The 19,419-nt window shown below is 30.4% G+C and overlaps 2 protein-coding genes across 2 annotated transcripts; both read right to left on the bottom strand.

The window, feature by feature from the left end:
• Window positions 1–695: 695 nt before the first annotated feature.
• On the bottom strand, window positions 696–4,796 carry LOC123894989 (solanesyl diphosphate synthase 1, chloroplastic). The gene is made up of 6 exons (XM_045945154.1): window positions 4,229–4,796; window positions 3,690–3,823; window positions 2,821–2,948; window positions 2,594–2,697; window positions 1,819–1,946; window positions 696–1,570 (listed from the first exon to the last, which is right to left on the bottom strand). The coding sequence occupies exons 1-6, from the start codon at window positions 4,452–4,454 to the stop codon at window positions 1,022–1,024; spliced, it is 1,269 nt and encodes a 422-aa protein (XP_045801110.1). The 5' UTR covers window positions 4,455–4,796; the 3' UTR covers window positions 696–1,021.
• A 10,083-nt stretch (window positions 4,797–14,879) lies between these two features.
• Window positions 14,880–16,949, bottom strand: LOC123894988 (glucan endo-1,3-beta-glucosidase). The gene is made up of 4 exons (XM_045945153.1): window positions 16,613–16,949; window positions 15,675–15,703; window positions 15,301–15,535; window positions 14,880–15,001 (listed from the first exon to the last, which is right to left on the bottom strand). Exons 1-4 carry the CDS (start codon window positions 16,662–16,664, stop codon window positions 14,976–14,978), a joined length of 342 nt encoding a protein of 113 aa, XP_045801109.1. The 5' UTR covers window positions 16,665–16,949; the 3' UTR covers window positions 14,880–14,975.
• Window positions 16,950–19,419: the final 2,470 nt, after the last annotated feature.

The following is a 19,419-nucleotide window of genomic DNA, read 5'->3' as shown; positions in this document are numbered from 1 at the left end:
TTGAAAGCTTATATCGTATAAATTATATATGTTGAATTTTACAAAAATCTAAAATCGTTTGATATGTTTTTGAGATAGATCAAGATTAACGGTATTCAATAAAAACGCATAAACCATTAATCTTCATCGGTCTCAATAACATATCAAACAATTTTAGATTTTTGTAAAATTCAACATGAATGATCTATACGATATAAGCTTTCAATCTAACGGTGAATTTTGTAAAATTTGAATTGTTTAAAACGTTATTGAGCAGTGTAACATTACTCAAATGTTACACCGGTGTAATCTCTTCCCTAATATGATAATAGCCTTATAAAATAAAGAACCCTTTAAAAAAAACAAAGAACCCTAATTTCTAAAACCCCCCAAATCCCTTCTTCATTTTCCTAGATTCTTCACCAAGCTTTATTGATCCTTCATCATTCATCTTTGATTCTTCCCCCTCGTTACCAGCTTATACCAAATCGAACATGCCCTTCATTTTTGAAATGTCCAAAAATTCGTATTGCTCATGCTCAATTCGTCGAATTGCTTCTCAAAGTCATCATACTAAATGCAATTCATCTGTTAGCCAAATGTCAAGGACACACTAGTCTTTTTAAAATTCCAAAGAACATAAATATAAAAATCTTTTCTAGTAATAAACTAGTATGATAGGATGAGCAAGTACAAGAAAAAAAAAATAGAGAACAAAAGTAAACAGAAATTTATTTTTTTTCACTTTTCATTTCCTTACAACCAAATCCAAGAAAATAAAAATGGGAAAAAGAATATAATGATCCATGTATAAAATCATAAATACAATAATGGAATATATTATTTTGCATGTACTTGATCCTTAAATGTCTATATTAGTGCCCCAAAAGTAGCCCAAGGGGTATGTGTTTGATGGATTTGCTGAGAAGAAATCTTGAAATGACATAAGTTCAAAGTCAAGGGTCTCGATCTTCCATATATTAGGACCAAAGAATAATCAACTATTCTTGGTTTTCTTAATGTTTATTCATCATGCATAAGCTTATGCAATCCTTTGAAGATTATATCTCACCATATCCTCGAGAGCTACTCGATACACACTTTGAGGAAGGCATTGAAGATTTTGAATAGCAAGATCGGCTTTCTCTTTTGCCAACTCTTGTGCTCTTTCGATTCCGCCACAACTCTTGACCAACTCAATCGCCTCATCAAGTGAACCGATCTCGCTAAATTCAGACTCAATGATATCCCTCAATTTCGGTTCTTTCTCCAATGCGAATATTACAGGAGCAGTCAGGTTACCTTTGGCGAGGTCAGTGCCGGCAGGCTTTCCAAGTTGCTCTTGTGATTGTGTGAAATCTAATATGTCGTCCACAACTTGGAAGGATAGACCGAGATTCTTCCCGTATTCGTACATTTTCTCGGTCATGCTGCTGTCAGCACCGCTGAAAACCGCTGCTCCTTTTGTACTAGCAGCAATCAAGGATGCTGTCTTAAAATAACTTTTGATTAGATACTCGTCGAGTTGAACATCACAATCAAACAAGCTAGAAGCCTGCTTTATTTCTCCACTGGCAAAATCTTTAATCACCTGTCACAGCACGAAAAGTTTTGCAAAAAGAAGTTCAGAAAATGGAAATGTGCATCTTTTTATAACCTATACTAAGAACTTATCGAATGATGAATTTTTTGTAAACTGAGATCCACTTAAGGGGTTGACCTCTCCCAACATATGTTTTTCTATACGCATCGGCCAGGGATTGAACCCTGGAATAATGATTTTGCAGATGCAAGTGACAAATAAAGAAGTTCTAAAAGGTGTATAATGATGTAACTCACCTGGCTGATAAGTTTAATGACTTCGATATTTTCAAGGTTGGCGAGATACCATGATGACTGTGCAAACATGAAATCTCCAGCCAGCACTGCCACTCTTGTTCCAAACATTTGATGAACAGTTTCCTTTCCTGTTAATTCTTAGCAAGTTAGCAACCGTATTGAGTTCGAATAGAGAAAAACCGACACCAGAAGAGTAGTTGGAAAATAAAGAAACCAGGAAATCAATTGTCACAGTTCAGAAACTCGAAACCTAATTATGTTTGTATATATCGATATGTCAATACTCCATTAGAAGGAAATACATAGTAGCTGTAGCTTTGGACTCATACTTAACACGGAAATATAATGACTCATACAATGAGCAATAATGTTCGATTCCGAAATATGCAATTTTAACGGTTCTATGATGTACGCAAAAGGCTTATATAGCACATGGTACCTATACATAACAACATGAATGTATTACGCTAGAGCCCTGATGTTCAATCCAAGCAACACATTTTAATCCAATGGATAACGGATTATAACAAAGTTTCAGGCAGGATCGAAGACCTTCCCAAAACGATTTCCAAACATGATGCAAGAACCAAGCAACTAACATGTGTGACAGTGTGAGGTGTAAAGGAAATTCTTGATAAAACAAAATACAACACGGTTGTCCCAGATTAAAATCAAAACAACTCAAATGTATGAGAAAAATTGCTTAGGGCATGCACATTGCCAAACAAGATCATAAACAGAAAAATAAAGCAATGTCAAGAAAAACAACGCTTACCTCTCCTTAGGTCACTCTCATCTAACACATCATCATGTATCAAACTTGCAGTATGAATCATTTCAATTATCTCAGCTAAACGTCGATGCTTTACAGTAAGATCCCTGGAATCATGCATTTCAAGATGAAGCTTTCAACTTTTTATCGCCATATGCATAGAATTTTCAGGACGAGCAAATAAACAACTTTTGTGTGTGTGTCCGTGAAAGACAGAATTGTATACTTACTCGAGGCCATGTAGCTCTGCAGTCGCCCTTGACACCAAGAAAACGAGAGCTGGTCTCATCCTCTTCCCACCAGCACTAAAGATCTGCTCAGCTGCAGATATTAAAACTGGATTTTCTGCGCCTACAATCTATCAAGAGCATCTTCATCAGATATAGTAATAGCTAGGTAAAAAAATATCATCATCGCTGTTTGCAATGTCAAAGAAGCTAAAAAGGCAAGAAGGCCCAATAAGCAGTAAGAATGACCAGTGTTGTACACATAACAGCAGCTATAGCACCATAGCATAGTGGAATTTAAACACAAATCGATATTGTTTTGCGATACACTATTTAGCAGTGTTGTCAAATAGTTGTATCGCAGCACTATAGCGTACCAGAATTTGAACAAACCACTATCTTTTGCGATCTGTGATTGACAGCACTAAGAATGACAAGATTTGGCATCAAATGACTATATCAACTTTTTTAACAAAAGTAAAAGGTCTATAATACCAAACTAGAAATGGAAAGTACAAAAAAGTACCTAAAGCCATGATGCCTAAAATAAGTGGAACATGGCACCAATTACAGTAAACACAAATTATAATAACACTAAAAAATTATCCAATTTCCTTAAAACATAAAAATATTTAATCCTTACACATTGTACTATAAGTTTGTATCATGAGACTCGAGAATCAACGCGTTAACAAAATCAGAATTGAAACAAGAAATTCAGAAACAGTTAATAGCAATAACAACAATTAGCAAAGAAGGCCATGTGTCGAATCACTGAACAATGAAAGCCAGATACTTAAACAACCAAGAAAGAACACAATTATAAACCAGATAGAAAAAAACACAGTATGAATATAGAAAGCATTACTTACAGATTGAAGATTTTTATTGAGTGTTTGAAGATCATCAGCTACTACTTCAAACAACCTATTAGGTGAAATAGGGGTTTCTGAATAAGTCTTCAAGTTCAATCCTTTTGCAAGTTTTTTAATTGCTTGAGCTCCACCTATGCAAAAACAAAACCAAACCAAAACTTTTTAATGCCACAGTTTCACTTCTACAATCACTACCAACATATACTCATTCATTCTCTAGGAAACACCGACACAAATACCAACAGACATGACCCAGACACATGCATGTAACAGCATGTGTCTGGTGTCTGGTGTCTGATGGTAAGTGTCACTTCTAACACTGTCGGACACCAGACTATCTTTCAAAATATGTAACATGTGTCAGGTGTCCGATCGTAAGTGTCACTTCTAACACCGTCAGACACCAGACTATCTTTCAATTTGAAGTGTTAGTACTACATAGGAAACCATTAATTCAAACTAGTAACATGAAGCAAAAATCTACAACACAATTCTATTTATAAAAAACAAAAATAAAAAATGTTATATACTTATACCATTCAAAGTAGGCTCTGCAGTCTCCATAGAAGAAACACTATATTTAGGAGTGTTCCTCTTCTTACAACAAACCAATTTACGAGCTCCATTTCCACACCCTTTAGAATTCACCTTAGCATAATTCTTCACCTTATACCTATGAAACGAAGCATTGGAAGAACAACCACAAGAAACCAAGTTGTTTTTCCCAAAAAAATCAATACTTTTACTAGTGACAGACATCATTCAGCAAGTATTATCAATCACAATTCACAATACCCAGATGAAAAATGAAGCAAATTTCAGCTTTATATAGAGACCCAAAAGCAAGTTACAACCATTGAAGGAAGAAGTGTGAAGTTGGGGATTGTGAAAATGGAAGAAAACAAATAATACACAGAAAAAAGGGTCTTTTTTTTTGTTATATGGGTCACAAGTTTTGGTGAAGTGGAACAAGGCAACACGAGTTGAGTGAGTGGATCCTAAGAAACCACATAGGACTTGTCTCGTTGGTTTCTTATCGGTCGGAGAGAGAAAATTGTGATTAGAATGAAATATGTGATTCATGGTTCTTTCCTTGTAAATGTACACCATTTGATTGATTTAAGAAGATAATATAATTATGAATGAACCCCATTATTTATTTATTTTTAAATAGTTTTTTTAAGGATTTTAAAAAAAATAATTTTTTTGATGATTTTTAAATTGTTTTGAAAATACCTCTAGCGGGAATGAAAAATTGAAAATTAATAATTATAAAATAATTTTATTTTCTTATTTATTATAAATAAAGAAAGAGGATGTCTTTTTCTGATAATGAAAATATATAGAGATTAAAAATTAATGGATGATTTTTGTCAAAAATAAAAATTAATGGATGGTATGCATGATATTAAGTAGGAGTACATATCATACGTCTTAATTGAAGAAGATTAATGTTTGTACTAATAAAGTAACATTTGAAGAGTAATGATGAAGATGTTTGTTCTTCGAAAAAGATAGAGGAAAGAAAGGGGAAAGATGAAAAGAGAAAGGAAAACGTGATTTTCACGTTTTCTTTTCGTATGTCACTAAAATTGGTAAAGTTAATGCGGACATGAGTGATTAACGCTAAAGTTGTTTCTCCTTTACAGAAAACAAGAAGAATGAGATAACTTTTCAAGTTAAAGTACATGAAAAAAGATATTATTTTTCGGGATAAAGTAGTAGAAAATGAATGACTTCTTACTTTGAATATTTCATATTTGATACATCTTTCCTTGAAATGAGAAATGAAAATGGAATTTTTACCCCTTGATACATCTTCAAAAATTGGAAAAATATATACGATTTGAGACTCATTTAAATTTGATTAGCGGTAAAGAAAATAAGGATAATAAAAACATTTGATTAGAGACGACATTAATAACTCAAAGTGAAAATTAATTTTGTACATACCTCTATCAGAAATGAAAAATTGAAAATTAATAATTATAAACATTTTATTTTTTATTATCAATTAAGAAAGAGGATGTCTTTTACTGATTATGAAAATATATAGAGATTAAAAATTAATGGATGGTATGGAGATAAGCATGATGTTAGATACATGTTATACGCCTTAATTGAATAAGACTAATGATTGTACTTTCGTAAAAAAAAAAAGACTAATGTTTGTACTAATAAAGTAATATTTGAAAAGTAATGAGGACGATTGTTTTTTCGAAAACATGGAGGAAAGAAAGGAGAAATATTAAAAGAAGAAAGAAAACATGATGATCTTCGCATTTTCGTATGTCTAAATTGGTAAAGTTGATGCGGACACGAGTGGCTCATGCTAGTTGCTTCTCCTTTGCAGAAAACAAGAAGAATGAGATTGCTTTTCGGGCTAAAGTAGTAGAAAATGGGTGACTTAATACTTGGAGCATTTGTTACGTCTTTGATTGCAAGGAGAAATGAAAACAAAATCTTCGACTCTTTGATACATTTTCATAAATTGGAAGTATAGAAAATAAGAATAATATAAGCAATTTTAGAGAATTTAGAATTATAAGCAATTTTCAAATTATTTAATTGAATTACCTTTATTTCTAAATGTTTGTTTGGATGAAGTAATAGAATTTTTTATTGTAAACATTGTTGGGCCATTTTATAAATTCCAAAACTTTTGGGTTAAATTTAAAATTTTAAAAATAAGGAAACTTTTCAATATTTAAGAATTTAAAGAACCAATTAAAAAAAGGACAAAACTTACATGCATTTCCATACATGCATTTCTTACTTTTCCTCTCACAAAGAGGTAGTTTTTTTTATTAAAAATAATTTTCTTTTATTTTTTCAAAATGAAAAAACACAAATAACCACCTCTTTGTGAGTGGAAAAGTAAGAAATGCATGTATGGAAATGCATGTAAGTTTTGTCCTTAAAAAAATTTAGGGGTCAATTTACATTTTTTGAAAAAAAATAAAGGACCAATATAAATAAATTTAGGGACCTGTATGCAATTTTTGAAAAAAAATTAGCTGTCAATTTGTAGTTTTATAAATATTATAGGGTCCATTTAATTTTTTTGAAACATATGGAAGAAAGGGATTTCAAATTTCCTAGTTTTTTTTGTCATTTGATTAGTTTTTTTTTCTTTTCAAATTTCCTAGTTTTTTAGTAGCAAATACAATATTTTATTAATAAACTCACTATAACATAAGGTACATTTTTTTTTAGCAGTAAAAATGTTTTATTAACAAACTGACAATAATATAAGGTATTTTTTTTACATAAATTAGACACAGGCAGCCTGGCCCGCTAGTAATTATAAAACAATTTTATTTTCTTATGATTATAAATAAAAAATAAAGAGGGTGTCTTTTTTTTGGTAATTGGATGCCTTTTTCTGATTATGAAAATATATAGAGATTAAAAATTAATTGATGATTTGGAGATAAGCATGATATTAGATATGAGTACATATTATACGTTTTAATCGAAGAAGGCTAATGTTTGTACTGATAAAGTAAAATTGAAGAGTAGTAATGATGAAGATGTTTGTTTTTCGAAAAAGATAGAGGAAAAACAGGGGAAAGATGAAAAGCATAAGGAAAACGTGATTTTACCATCTTTCGTATATCACTAAAATTGGTAATTAAAGTTAATGCTGATACGAGTGACTCACACTAAAGTTGTTTCTCTTTTGTAGAAAACAAGAAGAATGAGATAATTTTTCAGGCTAATGTAAATAAAAAATGATATTATTATTCAAGATAAAGTAGTAGAAAATGAGTGACTTTTTACTTTGAACATTTGATACCTTTTTTTTTAAAGGAGTAAAGAAAATGTAATCTTCGTCCCTTTTAAATTTGATTTGCGCTAAAGAAAATAAGGATAATATAAATTGACTTCTTTATTATTTATAAACATTTTATTTTTTATTATAAATAAAGAAAGAGGATGCCTTTTACTCATTATGAGAAATAGATGGTATAGAGATAAGCATGATGTTAGATTCATATCATATGTTTCAATTGAATAAGACTAATGTTTGTACTAATAAAGTAATATTTGAAAAGTAATGAAGACGATTGTTTTTTCCGAAAACATAGAGGAAAGAAAGGGGAAAGATTAAGCAGAAAGAAAACGTGATGATCTTCACATCTTTCGTATGTTATTGAAATTGGTAAAGTTGATGTAGAAAACAAGAAGAATGAGATTATTTTTCGGGCTAAAGTAAAAGAAAATGAGTGACTTATTATTTGAGTGTTTGGTACACCTTTGCTTGAAAGGAGAAATGAAAACAGAATCTTCGCCTCTTTGATACATTTTCATAAATTGGATATATATATGACGCGTGAGAATCAATTTAAATTTGATTACACGGTACAGAAAATAAGAATAATATAAGCAATTTTAGAGAATTTAGAATTATAAGTAATTTTCAAACGATTTAATTGAATTATTTTTATTTCTAAATGTTTGTTTGGATAAAGTAATAGAAATTTTTATTGTAAACTTTGTTTTAATTTAATTATTTTTTAGGAAATATGTGTGCAAATGGTAAACCACAGCAACACCCTATATAGATTAAAATAAAATAAAAGGAAATACAAAATACCGGGGAAACATAATCAAACCCAGACAAACCAGATAATCAACCAAAACGGGCTTACAGGTCGTGTAAATACAATAAAGTGGTCTAAAAAAACAGAAGTAAATGCGCTAGAACAACAATAAGAGAATCTGAGAACAATAGTGTCGCCAAGCGCGAACGAACAATAACCATTGGAGAACCGTAGCAACACCGCCGGAACAATGAAGCCATAACAATGAACCACCGATCACCACCGCAAGGAAGGGTGTGTTTGGTAAGTCAAATAAGCTAGCTTATAGCTTATTGGACTAGCTTATAAGCTTGCTTGGTAAAAATGGATGTGTTGTTTGATAACAAACTTATCTAATTAGCTTATAGCGTTTTTTGAGATACTAATTCAAGTAGGATACAAGCTTATAACTTTTTACACTTTGTTCCATTTTTACCCTTTTATTTTCATTTATTATTTCTTTATTTTTTAAAAAATATTAACTACCCACTAACCATATACTTTTATGTCATTTTGTACTTATAACAGCTAAATTTGTCAAACACTTTAATTTCATTCTACTAGCTTTTCAGCTATAAGATATGAGCTATAAAAGTTAGATTTTCAGCTATCAACTAGCTTATAGCTTATTTTTATCAAACAAAGCCGAAGGCGGTGATGGTCGAACCAGAACCAGAATGCAAACCCAGCAAACGAAAACCCCAAACCCAAGAATGGTAGAACCGAAACAGAGGGAGTAGCAACCACCGATGCTAGATTTAGAGAAACAAACCCAATTAAGGTGTCTCAAAGTCTCAAACCAAAAACCAAACACAACAATGGCGAAGCTAAAACAAACCAACACGAGGAAGTTTGTGGCCGTCTAAGCCACCGCAAAGTGAACAAAACGGCCGCAAAATTAAATTATATTATTTCTGGTACAAATTGACAACTTACCGGCGGCCTAAACAACCGCAAAATCATCCTTTGATTTGTTGACGGCATAAACCGCCGCAAAAAACACGCTACAAGTCTTGGAATTTGAGTCCAACACTTAGTGACCGGTAAGTTCAGGCAAATTCAAAAAAATTACGTTGCAGGAACTCGTTGATTCCTTTCCTTCATTTCTTCCTCTTATAAATATATCTTCCTTCTATCTCATTTCATTTACCCATTTTCAATCTCTCTACAATTTTCTCCAACGTCTCTCTAAGTTTTCTTCTCCAATTTTTTATAGTGTTTGTTCTTCATCACTTAACATTTGGTCTTAACTCTTGTATATTGTTCTTTGTTATTGAGTATTTCATTTCAAATTTATGTTTTTTATTGTATATTAAAAATAATTTTTAATTATTTATTTAAATAAAAATACTTTTTTTTTATAATTATATTTTATAAATTAATAAACAAAATAATTAAAATAAATAATTTTTTAATTAAAAAAATACATATATAAGTTTGGGACGATCCAGACCGTCGCTAGGTTAACTGATAGTTTGCGGCGGTCCTAGCCGCCGGTAAGTAAGAGTGTGCGTGTCAAAGCTGTGCCAAACGTTTGCGGCAGTTCTGGCTGCCGATAAGTGAGACTTGTGCATGTCAAACCCGTGCCATAAGTGTTACCAGCGACCATTTTTGCGGCTGATCATGGCCGCCGGTAAATTGGCCAAATTTTCAAGTTTGTGGCGGTTTTTCCCACTTTGGGGCGGCCAAAAGCGGCCACTAAATAGACATTTTCTTGTAGTGAGGGTGATGTGGAGGGAGAGCTCATCACACCACCACCCACTCTAGCTACATTTTATTGACGGAAGTTCAGATATTGGCGGAGGAGCGGCAACATGTTGATGGCTTACGGCAGAGGGGCTACAGAGAAGGGAGAGAAACGAAAATTAGAGAGAGAAGTTGGTTCCTAATCAAATTAGCATATTTATTGTAAACATTGTTGGGCCATTTTATAAATTCTAAAATTTTTGGGTTAAATTTAAAATTTTAAAAATAGGAAAATTTTCAATATTTAAAAATTTAAAGAACCAATTTAAAAAAAAAATTAGATGTCAATTTGCATTTTAGTTAAAGGACAAATTTACAAATTTTTAGGGACCAGTATGCAATTTTTGAAAAAAATTAGAGGTCAATTTGTAATTTTATAAATATTATAGGGGTCAACTTAAATTTTTTGAAACATATGAAGGAAGGAAGGAATTTCAAATTTCCTAATTTTTTTGTGTCATTTAAAATTCCTTAAATTTAACTTAGATAAATTACTTCATAAATTTCTATCATTTTGAGAGAGTTAGGGAGATTGCTATCTTCTTTCTTTTTTGGACTTTTCTTTGCCGCGATTTGGTCAATTAAGAACCAGAAAAAGAAACGACAAATCAGATTATATTAAAGTCAAGTAAAAGAATCTTGGCATCCAAAAAAAAAAAAAAAGAATCCTTTCAATAACACACAAATTTTTGAGTTTAAGGATCCAGCCACGTTTCATTCTATGATGATGATGCATGTATATACGGAAATTGTGACCATGTTTTCTTTTTTGACTCAAAATATTGATCTTTATTGATCTAAAATTGATGCACTCCTTGTCCATGTGAGTAACTCTGATGGTATACAGACCTTGCATTTTACTGTAATATGTATTGCCTAAAATATGAGTCTAATTAATATATCTATTTTTGGTCCAAAAAAAATTTAATATATCTATTTATTTTGAAAATGTGAAATTCATCAAACTATTTATTAAAAAAAAATAATGTACTACTTCAAGTCTCATTATATATATATATATATAAAAAAGTAAGTTATGGAACATAAATTTAAGGTGAAAGGATAGTCTATCAATTCAAGAAAGACTTTAAGATTGAAAAAATACATTGATATTTATATTTTACCTTTATTTCACACCAATAGAACTCAAATTCAGAATCAATAGTTAGTTAGTCTAGTGGTGGTTGATTGACGCTAAACTTGATAAAAAGGATCATAGTTCGATTCCCCGCAACTGGTGGTATAATAAAAAAATCAAACCGAGACCTCAAATTTAAAATTTGTCTTTTAATAACCAGATCAAACTCTTTTTTTTTTTTTTAACATAATCAAAGTCTTAAAGTTAAACATCAATGTATTTTTTAATCAAAACATCAATATATTTTGGTTTCATCAAACATAAGCAATGCTTAATCTTTTCTTGTGTGAATTATTTTAATTATCTATGGTATAATAATAATTGATTAAAAAAACAATTTGATGCAAAAGAAAGATAAAAAAATCTCTACTTCTTTTTATAAATATAAAAACTAGACTTTGACCCGTGCATGCACGGGTTTTTTTTATTACGTCTTATATAAAATTTAAATTATGTAATTATCTTATTTTTCTCTTTTTAATAATAATATGAGTTACAGGTGGAGGATGAGAAAAGATAGGGGTGCCAACATAATTGAAATCTCTACTTCAAACCTTGATATCTAGATGCTCTTAATTTATCAAAAAAAAAGTAGTAAATGTAGAATTTACAAACAAATATTTAACACAATCACTTAAATTCAAAATCTTTCTGGACTTAAATATGTGAAAAATACTATTATTTTCAATATATAAATAGGATAGTGTTATTATAATTTTTTTCCCATACATACATTAATAATGTTGTTACCCAAAAAATGCAATAACTACATGTTCATTTGAGAGTGACTCTCACTATATATTATTTTACGTAGTGTTGTTCACAATTTTCCAGTGAGGTATAGTAGAAAATTCAATACACACGAAAGTGTCAATATTAAATAACCAACAATATAAGACAAATAAAATATGTGATTTGTATTTAAAAAGAAAAAAAAACGTGGCAGGTGATATAAGACAATAAATATACAGGATATGAAAAATTGTGCATTTAAATCATATTGATTATATGTTGGTTACAAAAATATATCAAATTAATTAATATGACTTAGTGGTAAATGTAATAAGAAGTATAAGTAAAAGTTCATGGTATGTATATATATATATATATATATATATATATATATATATTTCTAAAAAAACTTTTTTCGTAAATATTAGGGTTTCGTTTAATCATGATGAACCGCTAATATTAATCCAATTAAACTTTTCTATACAAAATACTTTTTTTTGTTGTCATAAACAAACAAGTAATAATTTTCAGTCTAATTTACAATAAGAATCAAGTTTGTATTTTATTTCTTTGCAAAATAGAAAAGAAGTTTGTATTTTATTTTTTTGGGTTTTAATCCTTTGGTTTTTAAGGGGGAGGGGTCTGGTAATGCAAAGTTCGGTCACGATGTAAGTAAAATCTGATCAAGAATTGACTCCACCAAGAATCAAACCCGAGTTCTCCTGAATAATTAAAATCACTTGAGCTCAATGTCTTGATTTAATCTGATTTATATTTTGTTAACTAAGATACTACTTATATATTTTGCTAAAGTACAAAAAATATAAATAAAAATTGACGTTTTAGATCGTAGTCAATCACAGAAAGTTGTATGGCATATGATATGGGATATCCAAGATACCAATAGTACTTTTCAAACTCGTCCCTTAATTGTTTGTCCAAATCATAGAATGAGTACGAGAAAGGGACAACCGGAATTTTTTGATAAAAAATTTAAACTAATTAAAGAAAATTATACTAACAATGTATAAGAATTAAACTCTACATTGTTTCTTTAAATGAATCTCGGTTATCTTGAAAAAATTAATCTTCACGGTGTGCAAGATGGATGATAGTTTTGATTTACCAAAAAAACACACTACATTGTCCCATATAAATAGTTTAAATAAAAGACATTTATATGTTGAGATACATGTTAGAGCTATAATACCTCACTTTTCTCTTTATAAAAAAAAAAAATCTCTACACTCAATGCTTTTTACTGTTTGATTTTTAAAAATAAATAAAACTAAACAAAATTTAGATGAAAAAAAAATTAAACGGTACACTTTATCCATAAATTATATGAAATCTTATTAGATACAAGATTTATTACATACTAGCGGGCCAGACGAGCCTGCCTGTGTCTAACTTATGATCGTTGGAAGACCTTAATAAGAAAAAACCATTGTGCAGTTATAAGAACCATTGTGCAGTTATAATATTAATATGTTACGTTATTTGATGTCTTATTAGATCTATTGTGTTATTTAAAATTTGAATTTAAAATGAAGGGTAATTTGGACAATATAAAAAATGCAGCCCAAACTCACCTATCCTTTTTATATATTGTTATAGATTACAAGTCGCGGACCGGTCAAAGTTAGTCAGGCCTATACCAAATTTTATACACGTATATTTATGGTTGATTTATTACATGATGATCCTTACCAGACCTAAGATTTGTGGTTTCAAGTTGGTTGGAATTGGAAGTTACACTCGCCAGAAGTGTTGAGAGACATATATTCATGGTATCTAGAGTGTGGAGGCCGACTATCTCGGCCCCTTGCTTGTCAGGGCCTCCATCTATGGGTTTGCACGCTTTCAACATTTCTCCATACTAATATACTTGTTGTCTTTCATCAAACTTTTTCCTATGGAGTAACTCTAGATGAAGTAGATATCTCTTTATCCTATCATCACCTCATCGACATCGTTCATCTGAACGGCCTTGAGCGATTCTTCTTTCATCTGATGTATATTCCATAGACTTTCCACCAACTTTGGCAAATCCATGGAATGTGTCGTGAATTGGCAATAAAGCTTCATCCACTAGTTAAATGGATTTAACCCTCAACCGTTTAAACCAAACCATAATGCCACTTCTCAATGTTATAAACACCTTACATTTTGGTTGGTCCTTGGTGTCTCGGAAAGAAAGAGTTGTATCCACCATTTCGATGTGGTCTTCGAGTTTGGTGATTTATTCGTATGGATCCAACCACAAAGGCTTTTGAAGAACCTTGGAACATGATAGTCATTTATCTATTTATTGATGTTGTTGTTATGTGGGAGTTCGTCTTCAAACTGGATCTCTTTGAGGAGGAAGAAGATTGATAATCATGATTGGATCGCCGGTCATGCTTGAGTGTTCCTCTACGGTGTATTCATGTTGTGATTCGCTCAAAAGCTAGTGAATTGGAGTAACCTGGTCCATTTATTTGAGTTTGGTCCAGTTTGAAACACATGGTAAAAGTAATATTCGAAAGTTTTTTTTTTTATTCTTAAAATCCTCCATTGTTTATTTGATGTTTAAACGGAGGGTTTTTAAGAACAATGAGGGGTGAGAAAAAAACTTATGGACCGAACTTATGACTACTTGTTTGAGAGGTTCAAATCTCTTGAAAGTTATATCAATTCATTGTTAATCTACTATTAAATTTCTTAATTCTCATAATTTGGTCTACACAGTCTTATATTTAGGATAAAGTTAATAATTATTAATTTTTTTTAGCAAGATAATAATTATTAATAGTATATAATTTATAGGTATTTTTTCATTGATACAAAATCAAACGAAAAAGTTTAGAAAAGCCAAATTTGATTTAATGTATAGGCCTATATCCATAAAGTTGAAAATGACCACCCAATAAAATTAAATACAACTACCAAAAGATTACACCAAAACAAACCAAATGCATCACCAATTTGTTTTTTTTTTTTATATATATAAAGATGAGGGCCTAAGCCCATATGGATCACCAAATTTTTGCTTACAAGAGAGCAGATATGTTATACATTCCATTAATGAAAAGTCCACTTCTATGCATAAATGCAATTACCATAGCCTGCAATTCAAAATGAGAAAAAGATTAATTTGGCTTGCAAAGTCAAGCGAATTTTTAAATTGCAGTTGCAGCCGCAGTTACAGAGATTTTATGCGACAAATCTTGATATAATGGAAAAATACAGACAAATGTAGACGATGCAACCTTAACTGCGATTACGAAAAAATTACATGAAAATGAACAATGTCGCTACAAAGAGCCCTAAAACCCTTATAATGTAACCGCAATTCCAGTTGCAAACCAGTTTCTTTATCAATTAATTTAGAACATTAAACAACAAAATAAGTTATGTGACTTACTTGGATTAGTTACAACAACTAGGCCAGATCCTCTGAAATCACAATTCCAATGGTTTTTTCCTCTACATTGATAATACAGATTCATGGCTATGGAAGCACGGTTGATGAGATTGTCAGGACTGGAGCAAGGGCATCCTTTTTCAAGAATTTTGCAATCAACTTGAGAGCATGCATAATTGAGGTTTGATAAAAGTGTTGCTTGATCTGATGATGGTTTTGCCACACACCAAGTATTCTGTTTTTTTGCATAAATCACATATTTTAATTACAATAAGAACTTTATATAATTTAAGTTGTTAAAAAAAACAAAGTATTTTCTTCATATAATTTATTTATTCTCAAATTAATAGAGAAATTAATATACTTAGAGGTACCTGTCCATTAACCATATTCACATTCCCTCCTGCATGTCAAAAGAGACAAAAAAAATGTAACATAAGTTGTAGTGTTAGTGTTAAATAATTTGTACACTTGATTAACATAAGCTTTAATTCAATTAAGTATAAAAATATTTCAGGTCAGGCGTGTCCCAGTGTCACTTATGATTACACTAAATTATATTATATCATTTTCTTAAATTATTATCGATATCGACATGTCAGTGTCCGTATCGTGCCCGATGTCCGTGTCTATGTTTGTGCTTCATAGTTTCACACAAAAAAAATTATACACTTAATTGATTGATGGTAATTGGTAGCTTGCTTTTTTCACGGGAAATTAGTAAGGGGGAATCTCTTTGGATAGAGATTAATATCACTAAACATTTGACCAATGTATACCTAACTAATATTCAGTTAAATAAAGTATAGATCTGAAAGCTAAAGTGAAAAACATTGAATAATGAAGCTTGTATATGTGTAAACCAAACCAGATTCTAATGGTAAGCCAAACCAAAAAAGAAATTGAGGTCCGAGTCCGATAACAAACAAATTTAGTGTATGTTTCATATTAATAATGAATATATGTCAGAATCACGGTGACCCATCATAATTTTTCAAGAACCGTAGAGTTTATGTTTGATTTTCTTAGAAACTGCGGCAATATTGCACATCTACCAAAAGCTATATATGGTAGCTTCTCAATATCACAACAAATTTTGTATTGCGACGCAACAATAGTTTTTCACCGGACATTCACACAAACCAAGAGCTTATCTTTTGAAAAAAATGACAGTGTTCACCGCAATTCTGACATACTTAAAGGCAAGCTTAATTTGCAGCTTAACAAACTTGACCCCATTGTGATTTTGTTAAATTCAGACTCATTTAAATATATTCTAAAAGAAAAACTGACACATAGATGTATACATTACCTGATGTGAGAGATAAGAAAAGAAGGAAAAAGAGAAGAGACACTTTAGCCATGGTTGGTTTTGTTGTTAATGTTGTTACTTATGATGTCTGTAGCCTGTCTGTACTGCTTAACACTACTGCCACTGTCTGCTATACTGAATTTTCAATGAATAAGAAATTGAGTGGTAGATTAGAGTGTGAGTGAGTGTGGAAATTTAAGAGAAGATTTTAAAGAGAAAAAATTGGTAGGTGAATTATTTAGGGAATGGGAGGTGAGCTTAACTAACGGCTATATTAACAGCAAATTATAGAGAGAGACGTTGAGATTTGAGACTAAGTTTGATGATAATGTGATGTGGTGTGGGGACTCTCAATGGAAAAAGGTTCAAGTGAAAAAAGGTAGATGCACCTTGTGATGTGGATGTGAGTTGTACTTTGTGTGTTTCTTACTCCCACTTGCAAATTTTATGATCTGGATTTTTGGCTTTTCATCTTTTTAAGATTTGATTCACAGCTTCTTCGCTTCTGTTCGATAAAAAATAGTAGATAATTGATAAATTAATTTAACCCATTTGAGTTGGTCTAGTGATATTGGTTTGAGTTCTTAGAATATGCTTCACTTAAGGTCTTATGTTCGATTTTTTCTGGTGCCATACAGAGCAAAAAAACTTTGGCTTTAAATGGGCTCCCGCAAGTGAATGTTGAGATTGGTCTGCTCGAATTAATCGGTTCTAAGGCCGAATACCAAATTTTTTTAAAAAAAAATTGATAAATTATTTTATAGTAGATGAATTTATAATTGATAAGTCAGTTGATTGAATTTATAATATTTGATAAAATTAGCAGTTGAACTAATTTATAGATATGAAATAATATATATATATATATATATATATATATATATATATATATATATATTTCAAGGAACATAAGCTTTAAACTATAAGCTAATTGAATCAACTTATCAAAATAAACTATAAGCTAATAAAAATAAGCTATAAGCTCCTAAGAAAAATGTTACCAAACGAGACTTTTTTTTTTTACAAAATAAGATTATAAATTATAAGCTATAGCCTATTAGACATAAGTTCAAAATTTTCCGTTGCCAAACAAAGCCTTTTGTGGTGAGAAAATCGTCATAATTTTAAAGTGTGTTTTTATGAGGTAGGTAGTTGAACTGAATTATACTCTATCCTACCATATTTATAAGTAAAACTTAATTTTAAAAATTTATTGAATAACTTATGTATTTAATTTATAGATTAGAAAAATACATCAGTTATTCAATAAATCTAAAAATTAAATTTTTGCTTATAAATATCGTCGGATGTATTTATCTTTAAAAGTGTTTGTTTACATAGAGTAATATAAGGTATAAAATTTCATTTTAATATTTTTTGGCCATCTTGTAAATTTTAAAAGTTTTGGGTTAAATTTTAATTTTTAAAACTAGGAATCAATTTATAATTTTTAAAAATTTAATGACCAATTTAAATTTTTTAGACGCTAAATTACAATTTTGTGAAAAATTATAAAGGTCGATTTATAATTATTTTGAAAATTCGATATCCGGCTCAAGAACCGACTAATCTGAGTGAACAATCTCACTGTCCACTTGTGAGGGTCTAATTTAAAGCTAGAGTTTTTTTTACTCCGTATAGACTAGCCCACCGAAATTGACACCAAGCAAATCAAACTTAAAATGTTGAGAGAAGCACACTCTAAAGTCTCAGGCCAACACCGTTAGATCATCCCAAGTGTTGGATTTACAATTATTTGAAAATTTATAGGTCAAATTCTAAAATTTTGAAAATTTAGCTAATTGGAATCGATCTTTTTAATTTTTTTTTGTCAAATAGCCTAGTGACTAGAGTCTCACATTTAAATGTGGAGAAATGTGGAATCCGGAGTTCGAACCCCAGCCACTCCAATAATATCCCTGATAGCTACCATTTGAGCTACACTTATGAGATTGATTTTTTAAATTTTATTGGAAATGAAAGTAGTAATAGTATGCTCTGCTGTGCATATCATTTTGGAGAATGAAAATGTTGGATATGCCTTAAAATCTTAGTTACAAAAAGTCAGAAAAATTTTTGTTGAATATTTTTGCATCTTTGTTGTTTTGGAATTTTTTTGGGAAAAATAATATCTTTTCTTGGAAGACGCTCTGACTTGGATTTGTTTTATTTTAATCAAAATTATGACAGCATGAGAAAAAATAGTGAAGAAAATATAAATCCAACATTTTCTCTTATGTTTCTCACGCTGTCATAATTTTGGTCATTTATTCAATACTTTCTCTGTCATTTTTTTTTTGTCGAATTTAAACTCCTTCAAAATACACAATTCAGACATAATTTTTTTACTCACAAACAAACATTTGTATGCCAACAAATTCGTTAGTGACTTATTTCTAAAAAAATAATGTTAAAGATTGAATGAAAGTGAAAAAAAATAATACAAGAAAATGGAGATTTAAATTGTATTTCTTGTGTTTTTAAAATCTTCTAAAAACACAAGTCATTTGACTAATTATTTATAGTAGACTTCACCACTAATAATAAAAATATGTATTTTGTCCCTATTAGTGAATTTGGATTTTAGTTCCTAAATTTTAAATTATTTTTGTTTTAATCCTTGATTATGTCATACAAAATATTGACATAGCCAGAATATTTATTGACTGGACCACTGTCATGTGTTCAAGAGACATTTATTTGGCAAATTACAAGACAACACCCAAGTCTCTTTTTTATTTTTTTTATAGCCAAAACATTAAGTTTGAATAGTTAATGAATTATACTAAAGGACGAACCTAACCAAG

This window comes from Trifolium pratense, linkage group LG7 (genome assembly GCF_020283565.1).
Source record: "Trifolium pratense cultivar HEN17-A07 linkage group LG7, ARS_RC_1.1, whole genome shotgun sequence".
Classification (NCBI taxonomy): Eukaryota; Viridiplantae; Streptophyta; class Magnoliopsida; order Fabales; family Fabaceae; genus Trifolium; species Trifolium pratense.
This window is presented reverse-complemented; position numbering and strand designations above follow the sequence as displayed.